This window comes from Sardina pilchardus, chromosome 5 (assembly GCF_963854185.1).
Source record: "Sardina pilchardus chromosome 5, fSarPil1.1, whole genome shotgun sequence".
Classification (NCBI taxonomy): Eukaryota; Metazoa; Chordata; class Actinopteri; order Clupeiformes; family Clupeidae; genus Sardina; species Sardina pilchardus.
In genome coordinates, this window is record NC_084998.1 from 25,994,272 (window position 1) to 26,006,720 (window position 12,449).

Consider the following 12,449-nt stretch of genomic DNA (forward strand, 5'->3'; position numbering starts at 1 on the left):
ATTCAGACAAAGACATGCAAGGTCAGTCAAGACCTACAAGAAAATTGAGAGAGCTGGGCAGAATAATGGAGACAAGTCGTATCTGTCAGCTGGGCTATGCATATCAGGCAGAGCTGTCAATCACACACCACCAAACCGACCTGCTTGCACTGAAAGTGGACCTCCAGTCGCATGGCCGCACACTTGTTCAGCGTCGTCAGCCTCCTGTTGAGAAACACACACACACACAAATGAAATGAGAAAACTAATCACATAATGTCAACACCTGTCTCTGTGTGTCAGCCTTTGTGAGAGCACGTGCTGCCGTGACAATGAGATCAGTGATACCACGGCGATAATCTAACTGGCACATAAAGAGGTGCAGTGTAATGCAATGCAATGGCCAGCTGGCGAGTACTGTATAATTGAAAGGCTAATTCAACTCTCAGCATGTACCACTATAAAATAACCATGACAACCATTCACAGGTAAAACGGCAATCCAAATTGCACACAAATGACGGCAGGACCTACTGCAGGATCACTCTGATGAAGCTACATTGTAGCTCGATGGTGTTTTGAGCCCCCAACGTCGTCTTCCAGGCAGTGCTGCCAGTGTTGACTTAAAGGCACTTAAATCCTACCCCTTACCCTAACCTTAACCCACGTCTAACCCTAGCGCCTTCCAGGCAGCGCTGCCTTGAAGACAACGTTGGGGGCTCAAAACACCAAGAAACCACACGGTAGATACCCTCAGAGTGTTTCTATAACGCAATTCAATCTTGTGTGGACAGAAAAAACAACTCCTTATCTCAACGAGATAGAAAGCACTCCCTCTCTCTGATCCAATCCTTTTTTTGATTGGCGTTTGGAGTTTATCAAACTGGCATAAGCATATTGGGCATGCCACTGAAGTACTAAGTACACTTCAGTGTTTGACTTGGTATCCAAAACCAATTCCGTTAAGGGAAGAGGGACTAAATCTCTGTTTTGTATAATTGACTCACACACACATGAAAGGACGGGAGAAAATGAGGGTAGAGAGGGGATGGCAGAGATGGAGAAATATGTTTTAGAAATCAAAAGGCACCCATGCTCGCATGGTCCTGTATCAAAGCACAATTCTTTCCGCTTTAAGGAGAAGTGACTGAGCCAGTCTCTGGGCTCAAGCTAAGATATTCTCTCTATCGCTATCACCCAGTTTATGTGTATAGGTGTAGTTTCTCCCCCTCTCACTCTGTGCTTGCTTGCTTGCTTGCTTGCTTGCGTGTGTGTGTGTGTGTGTGTGTGTGTGTGTGTGTGTGTACACAGTCTTATCCTGTAACCACATTGTTCCTTGTGTGGGTGTTACTCTGAGTTTACATGCAGGTGTGCTCTTCAGGGGCAGAGTGAAATCCAGCATCCAGCAGGAGCCTCCGACTGCCCTTGCCAAACTCACAGCCCAGACTGCGGGCAGCTCCCACTGGGCCCTGGGCGGCTTAAGGCTCGCGTCAGGCTGTGCGAAGGCGCTCGTCTTATCTCCGTCACAGCCCATGTCTCCAAACGAATGTGTGCGTGTCAAGTCAACACACAGATCTCCCTGCCCGCCCGGATTCATCTATTTATAACCGGGACCGCTTACCCCCCCGCGCCCCCCCCCCCGTCAAGCCCAATAGAGTGGAGGCTAGGGCAAAGATGAGTTTTGGGTGGGATGAAGAGACAGTATTAAGAGGGAGAGGAGTCTGTGTTGAGTGTGAGTGGAGTGAGGGGTAGAAGAACGAGGGATATAAAAACATGGGGGGGAAAGATAGGATGCAAGGAGGGAATGAAGAGGCAGAAGAGGAAGAAAGGAAAAAGAGAAAGATATATTTAAAGAAAAACAGACGCTAGGTGACCGAGGAAAGAAAGGAGGAGAGTGGGAGGCTAGTGTTGAGGATTTCACTGGAGTGTTTGTGAGTGGCGCTGAAGGTGAGAATGGTGTGACACACTGTCTCCTTTGTGCCTGCCTACAAAATAGTTCTTATCAATCTGCGCCAGGTGACACCACTTTGAAAGGGAGGCAGTACCAATCGCATGAATAAAACATGGCCAGCCCTTCATCCAAAGCCTGCATTTAGCTCCCGAGCAGCATCATCCACAGGGATAATCACCACGGAGTGGCTGTTAGGGGGGAAAACAAACGTGCAGCGGCAGTACACCAAGGACTGCTTTTAGAGGATGAAGAGGGAAATATTGTTTTGCAACTTAACAAGACAATGTGTTTAAATTGATTCAAGACTGTTCAAAAATGGTTCTGAAAGATTTGAATTTCATTCTGGTAAGGGCTGATAGCTGCAGCGAGAGCGGATTCACTGAACCCATCATTGCTGCGTAACGTTAGAAGCTGTCAGTGAAAATGGATTCCCATCGTCAGAGAGGGCCTATTCTCCAGCTCCACTCTGTCATGTTTCGATATGGTAATGGGATGGGAGGCTATCTACGGTGTCTGTGAGGCATAAACTCGTTGGGCCTGGTAGTCAACCCGAGAAGCAGCCGTCTGATTGGCTGAGGGTCAATGTCACTCAGAGAGGCGACGTAGTGAACACACAAATAAAGACCAAAAAGTGGACAAGAAAAGAAAAGGTGACGGTGAACGAGAGAGAGAGAGAGAGAGAGAGAGAGAGAGAGAAAGAGAAAGAGAGAATGTTTAGGTGGGGAAAAAAGTAAAGTTTTTTTTCTATATAGCCTCTTCTGTGTTGAAGACAAAAGATGTATTTTATTATAGCTTGTTTTCTGTGAACACCTGCATTGTTTATGTGCTGATATGCCCATTTATCATAGACGCCGTGCAGGCACTGAAGTGTACTAACTTTCCCCCCCATGAAAACTGATTGCTCTGAAGTAACAAAGAAGGAGAATTAATTAAACCCCAAGAACAATTACTCAAACAGAGCCACGTCTGCCCCCCAGGAACCTGACATCTGCACCTTCCTTTACTTGTAGTTAAAAGCCGCTTTGATGAAAGAATGTCTTGACAATGGGCTTCTGTCATCAGCGTTTTTTTTTTTTTTTTTTTGCTAGTTGAGAATGACCCAACAGAAATGGAGTTCATGGCGCAGCAGCTGTCACTATGAGGAGTGGGTGGAGGACAACAGGAAGTGCCCGTGGCAAGCTCGAGAACCTCCACCTGGCTGAAGGTCATACGGCATCTGGAAGATTAACAGGTCTGAAAAGGATTAGATTGGATGAATTGGGTGTTTTGAATAGTGCTATTGACCACAGCTGAGGACAGCTAATCACATGCCTCCACTGGTTTATATCAGGCTTCTAATATTAGGTTCCCTGCCCCCCCGCCCCCCCCCCCCCCACACACACACACACACTATTGTATCCATGATTATAAATGCAGAGTGGAGGTCCATCTGGGAATCAGATCAATTAGGTTAGGTCTTCAGATCATTGAGGTGCTTGATAACATAGATTTTCTTGAAGTACTCTGAAAGCATGTGCAGGCTAAGCAAACTAAAATGATGAGAAGAAGGGGACACCCTAAATAAATAAACGGCACTTAGTAACGACACGTTACATAACTACAGAAATGGGCAGAACTTTGTTGATCATTAAACTAAGCGAAAGTCTGTCTAGTATTTCTGCTCGCCATTACTTGCACATATACAAGTCTCTCTCTCTCTCTGTGTCTGTCTCTCTCTCTCGCTCTCTCTCCTAATTCAGGATGACAGGTCTTCAGCGCTGCACATACTCCAGCTAAACATCATTAGATACACCACCCACTTCAGCCTCTGAGCTACTGGGCTATTGGGATTGGAGATTTGGCCATTACCTCCACTTCTCCCTCCTTTATTCTCTCCTTCTCATCACTTGCTTTCTTCCTCAACTCCCTTCACGTTCCTCTCCACCCATGGCCAACTACCAACCTTCCTTTTATCTTCAATCTCCCCCATTCCTCTCTCTCATAGCAGCTCAAAAACACACCCATAACAACCAAGGAAATCTCATCATCTGCCTGAAGTCCTTCGCTTTGTGCCGCTTCTTTGAAAGGAAAGGAAAAAAGATGGAATTGTAGAACGAGAGTCAAGGAGAGAGAGAAGCAGAGAGGGAAGGAAGGAGGGGATCAGTGCGATATAGAGAGAGAAAGAAAGATAATGCTCAAAGCTATGCATCTTCATGTGCATTCATCTTCTACCAGTTCAAAACGTGGGTCACCGCGCCACTACTTCCCCCTACTTCCCCTGTCCAGACTACTACATCAGATCTGGAGGGACCGGATGGAATGCATTCCACCTGAGCTGTACCTTCCCCTGAAGAGCGCACACAGCCAATTATAGAGCCTGTGTGTGCGAAGCAGCATCTCACAGCCTCCAGGATTACCTGCAGAGGGATTTGAGGGAGTCCTGGTCCAGGAATTCATGGTCCTTTCTGACCGAGGCAATGTCAATGGGGAAATGTGTGGCTGCAGACAAAACAAAAGAGAAGAATTGCATTAAGACAAAAAAGAAGAGGAATGCAGACGTGAAATGCAGAAAACAAACAAACCAATCAAAACGACCAACAGAAAAAAGAGAAACATTTTCAGAGAGGGAATGACAAGCGCTTAAAAAACAACAACAACAAAAAACACTTGAGATTGGCCACCAGCTCTTCTCTGGTAATGAGACATCCTGCAGCTTTTCAAGCAAAGCTGCTGTTTGGCACTTTGACTGCCTGTCACACACAGGAGCCTTGCGGTCACACACTCACACCCCTTGGCACCTCTCACAATCACAAACAGGTCTGAGTGATGGCGGACACCACACTAACGAGGCCCAGCCTTCCCCCGTCCGCCCCCCCGCCCCCTTACACCTGATGCAGAGACAAAGGCCCTCGCACCACAGGACGGGCTTGCCACGGCAGTGTAAAAAGGCCTGCCGCAGACCTGGCAACCAGGTGTGATTGCAGACGACTTTAAAAAGCGTGCAGAGTGCCAGCTGGACCGGGCCACACTGCGGTTGCCAGGTGTACGGATCTGGAGCGGACCCGCGGGTGCCTCGCCGCATTCCTCCCACGTCACATTTCCCTCTTTTGTCTCGGCCAGCTTCCCCTTCCAGCTGCACGGACACAAACACCGCTGAAAACACCTACTTATTTCGGCCCGGCTGATAGCACTGGAAATTGTGGCCGATCTCCTACAGAAACAATGAAAAAAGATCAACTAAAGTGTGTCCATTTTAACCTTAAAGCCCCCCTTCGCAGGATTAGCTTTATTTCCCCCGCCGCTGGAGAAAGTGTGCATGCTATTTCTTATTAACTGTGGAAAAAAAGTAACAATAAAGCACATGGATTTGTTTACATAAGTCCCAATGTTGCAAGGTTGGTTGTCGGCCCTGGGGCACCAGAATGGATCATTTAATCATCCAAATGATTTCTAAACGGGTTTGTGAAGTTGAAATAGTTGCCAAGTACCCCTTTAAAAATACATTTGAGTAGACTTGTGTCTACACTCCCCAAATTCACATTTCCCATTTTCACACTCAAATGGTCAGAGCAGCATCCACATTGCATCTGCCAAATGGGAATTCCAACAGCAAGGTCACTGAAGCATTAGGGATGTGCAATTGATCGAAGTAATCGATTAATCGTGATTATGACTTTCAACAATTATGAAAATGACAAATAGAAATATAATGATTATTTTACTACATTCAGTTTCATAATAATGTTCTCCTTTTGTCTTGAGTTTTCATGCGCATTATATTTTTACAGGTTTGTTTTCTGTGGGATTGTATTTACATTGGGATTATGGTTCCAAAATCACTGAGTTATCACGTTTAATAATTGTAATGTCAATATCAATATGTCAATAAACAAAATGATTGTGATAATGATTTTTTTTTACCATAAACGAGCAGCCCTATGAAGCATGGAGGCCAAGCAACTTAGAACCCTCTTGACGTTCTTTGCAAATACACCCTCCACAAAAAAACTTTAGAAGACTCAAGTTCATTGAGAGATAAAGAGGTTTTTTTCCCACCAGAGAAGTTTCTTGAGAGTTGGCTAGGTGCGAGGCAGCCTATGTAACAGCTTTGCTCTGGTATTAACTCCCAATTCTGTTTTCCCCATATGAAAGACAGGAGTTCAATTCCCCGCTCACCGTTCTTGCTCGCTGTTGCGTATCGGTGGAACCTGGCATACCACTGGTAATTTAATCGGAGACTTGCTTAGCTCTTAAACCTGCCAAGTCCCAAATGAAACAGGGATTTCTGTGCACTTCAGCCTCTACAAGTCTTCATATACAAATGTAGATGGGTACAAATGATCAGCTGTGTCGATGTGTCAATAAAAAGCTGTAGGCATCACATAGGAAGGTGCAAAACTTGATCAAGCAAGTACGCATTAAATTCAGAGATTAGGTAAGATACGTGACCATCTTGTGCCATAATCCTTACATGCAACGCTGGGCAAAGAGCTGGAAGATGAACACGTCATCCATGTAACAAAATCAACTTTGTTATGCCTGCGGATCAAACAACATCGGCTGTGGATATTGGCTTTGCCCACAACAGCAAGTGTTCAGCCAGCGGGGGAGGGAGGGGAGGGAGGGGAGAGGGGAGCGCTGGCTGAGGTGCAGTGTGTAGGGCCATGGCTCTGAAGGGATCCGGACCATCTGGCCGCGTGTCTGTGTCTCTCCCAACCAACTGCGGTCTACCTCTGCTGTCAAAGGTTAGCCCGCTGGCAATGACAGAACTGCCCTCTCCCTCCCCCACCCACTCCCCAACAACAACCCAACGGCATACCCCCCAAAAGGGAGGGCAGGAAGAATGAGTGAGAGAGATGGAACGAATGAGAGGGGGAGCAAGAGGTGAAAGAATGAATGAGAGATGATGGGCAGAAAGAGAGAGAGAGAGAGAGAGAGAGAGAGAAAAAAAGAAAGAAAAAGGGGATACGGAAAACAGAAAATGTTGGCAATGAAGGGAATTCAGCCCCTTCCATTTCCCATCACACTAAGCTACGGTGCTGTCACACAAGATTACTTCACTGGCCCAATGTTTGCACTACAAAAAGGCAAAGACAGAAAGAGGAGATAGAGAAGGAGAAAGGATGGAGAGAAGAAGAGAGATTTAAAAAAAAAAGTCACCTTCATATAGCTGCACATACTGGGGAAACCCGGCTGCCCGTAACCAGTCACAGGCCTCCTTGGCCTCCAATTCTGTAAAAAAGAGAAAAAAATTAGTACTTTCAATCACTCTCCCACATAAACACACATACACACACAAATATATAGTCATCAGCTCTGGACGAACAGCGCCTGTGAAATTGTCAACCAAATGTGATTATTGGTTGCGCGTCTGCTTCCCATCTCTCTCTCTCCCTCTCTCTGTGCTGTGCTGGTGTCAGTCTCCACAGGAGGAGCAGGGTTTGGATCACTACACTAATGAGATGCTCTAGCCAGGGGTCTCAGCGGTGCTCTGCGGGGCCCAGGGGCCACAGAGTCGTCCAGTGGGCATCTGCGGATGGGTACGGCCAGCTGGCACAGCAGCATTAACCCTGCGAGCTCTGCTGCCAGCAAAAGATGGCACTGGCACCGGGTCTAATCCGGAAACGCTCACAGTTACACGTTTCTGTGTTCTGACTGGGGCAAACAAACAAACAAACAAATGGCAAGTTGCCTCACAAACGTAGAACCACAGACAGAACTGCTACTGAGTGGGGGTGTGATAGTGAATGACATTGCTGTTGTGCTCTTGGGAGACAAAGACAAAACACATCAAAAGGACAAAGATATTTTTAGAACGGTGTTATGGCCTATACTGGTGTAGTCACGGGTGCAGTATTGAACCCCAGTCTTTCCCATTCCAACATAAGCTGCATTGCACACCCACGGGTTAAAGCTGATTAGATTCACTACTCATATCCATCTCAAAGTGACAACAAGCCCATTTTGGCACCCAAGAATGGTCTTCATTTTCTTGTCTCTTTCTGGAGCAATCTATATTTGATAACACATCCTTTCAGTCTCCTTTCATTATTATGATTGAGAGCGAGTGAGACAGAGAGAGTTTGCGTGTTTCTGTGTGTGTGTGTGCTTTTGTGTGTGTGCTTTTGTGTGTGTGTGTGTATGTGTGTGTGTGTGTGTGTGTGTGTGTCATGGCTGAAGTGGGACAGCCAGCTTAAAAGGGCTCGTGTGCTATGTTATTCTAAGGTCTGATTGGAGCCCCATGGCAAAGCCTTCATTTTAGTCTCCAAAGGATAAATTGCAGAGGAACCATCTCTGATGAGCAGAAGTCCCCCCGATAAGGACAGGGTATATGTCCATAGGCGTCGAAGATTACAGCCCAACGACGCTAACCTTACTTAGAAAGCTAATGCTTCCCTCTGATGCTTATGAAAATGAGGTTTTAATCTGACATGGCCTGATGAAGGGCTCAGCCAGAATTAGGACAACTGGGGAAAAACTCCATTCTTGGCTTTCAGTGGCATTTGAGACAGACCCTTTCTGATCATACTCGGAGCGTGCGTGTATATAAATACACTCCTCACATTTTGACACCTCCAATCAACACTTCATTCAGTGCAATCATAAGGCTGCACATCTCTCTTATGCTTATAGAATAGACATGACACTCTGCTAATGCATATATGCCCAGAGCAAATTACTCCATGGGCAACTCTGTGACAAACAAGGGGGCTCTTTGCAATCTAATAACAGAGAACCATAGTATCAGAACAATGGCATACTGGTGGGAGAAAATGGGCAGAAACACTTGACTGGTGTATTGAATATGTGTAAGCACCGCTTGAGTAGGATTTGTACTATGATTTCCCCCAATGGTAGATGGTAAATGGACTGCATTTATTTAGTGCTTTTCTACTGCTTCAAGCACTCAGAGTGCTTTGCATTCAACCATTCACACACACACACACACACACACACACACACACACACACACACACACACACACACACACACACACACACACACACACACACACACACACACACACACACACACACACACACACACACACACACACACACACACACACACACACACACACACACACACACACACACACACACACACACACATACACACACACACACACACACACACAAACACACACACACACACACACACACACACACACACACACACACACACACGGCGGAGGCTGCCGTGCAAGGCACCATCCTGCGACTCTTGGACAGGGTATGGGAGAGCTGGGCTCCAACTGGAAACCTGGTTACTGGAAACCTGCAATTCATAACAGCGATTATTGCTATGAATTGCACCGCCTCACATGATTGACAGCAAAAACAAAAACAAACAAAAAAACATGTAGGCGAGATCTGAGGACAATGAGCCAATGGGTTAAGCTTGCATGCTTTCCTTCTCATGCTTCCCTAAACGTAGTCTCTATTTCCCATTCTAATCTTGCTGTGGAGGAAAGATCTATGAGTATGAAGTGAAAAACACTGAAAATTGTTAGGTTTGCCTGTCAGGTTTAATTAGTCTCACATCAAAAGTAATTCATTTTGGGTCTACATAGGCAAACTGGCAGTACTGTTTGCAATGACATGGCAAATGTTTATATTTAATTAAATTAGTGCTGCCTGCTAACAATGAAATGCATTAAAAATGAATTAAGGGCCCTATTTTAAATGCCAGGCAAAATGCCTATCAACAAGGCAGGCTAAGTTCTCATGTATGAATTAAAGCCATCAAGGATGTTTATTTGTCACATGCATGTGATTACTAATGTAAAGAATGTAGTGAAATGGTCAGAGAATGCAGTGAACTTGTCAGAATAATTGTCCAAATGATCATGTGGAATCTGGAGAGCTGACTCATTAACGTTTGAATTCAAGGTTTTACCCATGATGTGAAATTGGGGAATTGATCGTTTCCGCCCTATGCCCATCATTTAAATAAGAGCCATATTTCATATTTTAGATATAGCATAACAACGGCCATGCAGCACAAGTACAATATTAGAAAACACAAACAGATACAGGCCCCATAGCCAGGTCCTGGTTATTTTTTTGTCTGTGTGTTTTATCATGCTTTCAAAGAAAATGACATGTTAGACTTTGTAATTGACTGCAAAGTATGGATACTAAGGAGATTATGTGGCATAGGGGGTTTATTAATAATGTTTGTAACACTATAGCTGTGGGCAGGGATTTGAGTTGTCTTGATTTCATCCATTGATCTGTAAGTCCATTGATTTGCATGTGTTCAATACAGAACCGCTTGAGATACAAAGTGGCTTTGGAGGAAGTATGGTTTGAAGAGAGTTGCTTGGCATGCTAATTTGACAGGATATCTGGGCAACGCAGGGCATAGGTGGTTTTTCCATCTTTGTGCTGGGTCTCATACACAGTGCCTTTAGATCACTGATTTTCAACTCTTACTTCTGTGGGGTTCTTTTCTATAACAACTTCTAGTTCAACCTTAAATATCTAATATTACCCTCACTCCTTTATGGAGCAAAAAAAAAATATTCAAGCAAGTCAACTGTGCAAAGTCAGTCAGTGCAAAGAGGTCTATCCAAAAATTGAATACAGTGTAGACACTTTGACACACACATATTGATGCAACATTTGTAAAATGCCACACCCACACCCACACACACAGAGTTCAGTGATGGAGCCTTGCAGAGCAGAACTCCTCCTCTTTAACGACATTCCTCAAGTCCCAGGCTCCCCGAGCTGCAGCTGCATTTCCCACCATCAGCCCAGCGGCTGGCCCCTGCCCACCATCTACAGCCCTCACTGTAGAGAGAGAGTTTGTGTGTGTGTGTGTGTGTGTGTGTGTGTGTGTGTGTGTCCCTGCCCACCGTCTACAGCACTCGCTGCAGGCCGATCTGCAGCTCAGGCCCCACGAGGGATCAGCGAGCCCACCCTACAGCTCATCTATTGGAGAGCCACATCAGACTTTGAGACAAACAACCCAAAGACCAAACTGAATTGCTGTTTTGAGACGTTGGTCTGGGTCTCATACTGTACATAAGATATACGCCAAATAGCATTCTCCTTAATTCCACTTCAAACTTTGAGACATACAAAAGACCAACCGAATTGCTGTTTTTTTTTTTTAAAAAACGTTGGTCTGGGTCTCATACATAAGATATATACCAAATAGCATTCTCCTTAGTGCTCCTTCGGTCTCTCTCTCTCTCGGTCTCTCTCTCTCTCTCTTATGGAAAGCCCCCGAATGAGCTGCCCACCCCCGCTCCACCCCTCGTCTCCTCCACCCTTCTCCCTTCCTCACTTCCTCATTGCCTCCCACTTCACCTCCATCTGCCTCTCCAAAATAAACAGGAAGTCTTTGGATTTCTGTCATCAGAATAGGGGATGGCCACCGACTCCACTGAGCTGGCTGTGTTTCCTCTGAATTCCTTTTAGGGAGTTTCGCTTCATGTGTGAACATGCTACTAAATACTAGCCATTAGTCCTAAATTAATTAGTTAAGAAACTGACTCCTGGCACACCATGCTACATCTGATCACCGGACGATGAATAGCATTTCAGTTGGACTTTGATTTCTAGATACAGACGTCTTTACCTTATCACCCCCCCCCCCCTTCCCCTCCCCCAAAGGACTTGATTTTGATCGTAAAATACAAACAAAATAATGACAATTCCAGATAGCGACATAGTACATTCAAGGTGAACTATGCAGCTCAGTGCCCTGTACACAACTACAGAATAATCATCATTACATACAGTACAATATACACAATGATGTGAGGCCAGATGAGCGTGGGAAAAACGCTTTGGTATTGACCACCAGATAGAGTCTTATCTAAATCTAAAGATTTCAAGACCTGTTCTTTAACAAATACAATCTGTAACGCATAACATGTGCAAGTTGTGTTCGAACGCATGCCTATCTAATAATCTAGATCATGTTGAACCTATTGAGCACATTTGAAGAACAGTGTTGGAGTATAAATTCAGGGCAGGAAAGAGAGCAGGGGGAGGTCAATCATTAATTCTACAAGGAAATCCATAACCAAGAAAACGATTGGGAGCAGAGCAGTCACAGAACCCTCGATCCATCATAAATTGTTTTGGAGACACAAGCTGTACTCCATACTGACGTTCCCTCCTGGCCAATTGATTCAATGGATTCAATTCCCCAGGTACACACACACACTATTACGGGACCTTTTACACACACTATTATTAAGGGATCATTATTCCACGTTTTTCTATGTGTAAAGTGTTTCCCAGCAAAATACTGTAAGACTTTACAATATGGCGCGCGCACACACACACACACACACACACACACACACACACACACACACACACCTTCATCTTGTCCTGCTATCACACCACAACAGTTCCATGTACAACACCATCTTATGATGGTGGTTAATGTCTGGCTCCATAAGATCAGTCAGCACAATGCATCATTGTGGCTACTAAGCCCATTCCTCTTCAGTGCTTTTAGAGCTTGCACATGTAATGATTATGTAGAAAATCACAATTACTTTATGCATTTGGAAA

The 12,449-nt window shown here is 45.1% G+C and overlaps 1 protein-coding gene across 3 annotated transcripts in view; it reads right to left on the minus strand.

Moving 5' to 3' along the window:
• Positions 1-12,449, minus strand: part of stard8 (StAR related lipid transfer domain containing 8) — a 54,049-nt gene that overhangs the window by 19,316 nt on the left and 22,284 nt on the right. For all 3 annotated transcript variants that reach the window (XM_062537066.1, XM_062537065.1, XM_062537067.1), the window contains 3 exons: positions 7,069-7,140; positions 4,326-4,407; positions 141-204 (listed from right to left, as the gene is read on the minus strand). In XM_062537066.1, the coding sequence (XP_062393050.1) occupies positions 141-204; positions 4,326-4,407; positions 7,069-7,140 (218 nt within the window). The remainder of the gene's footprint in view (positions 1-140; positions 205-4,325; positions 4,408-7,068; positions 7,141-12,449) is intronic.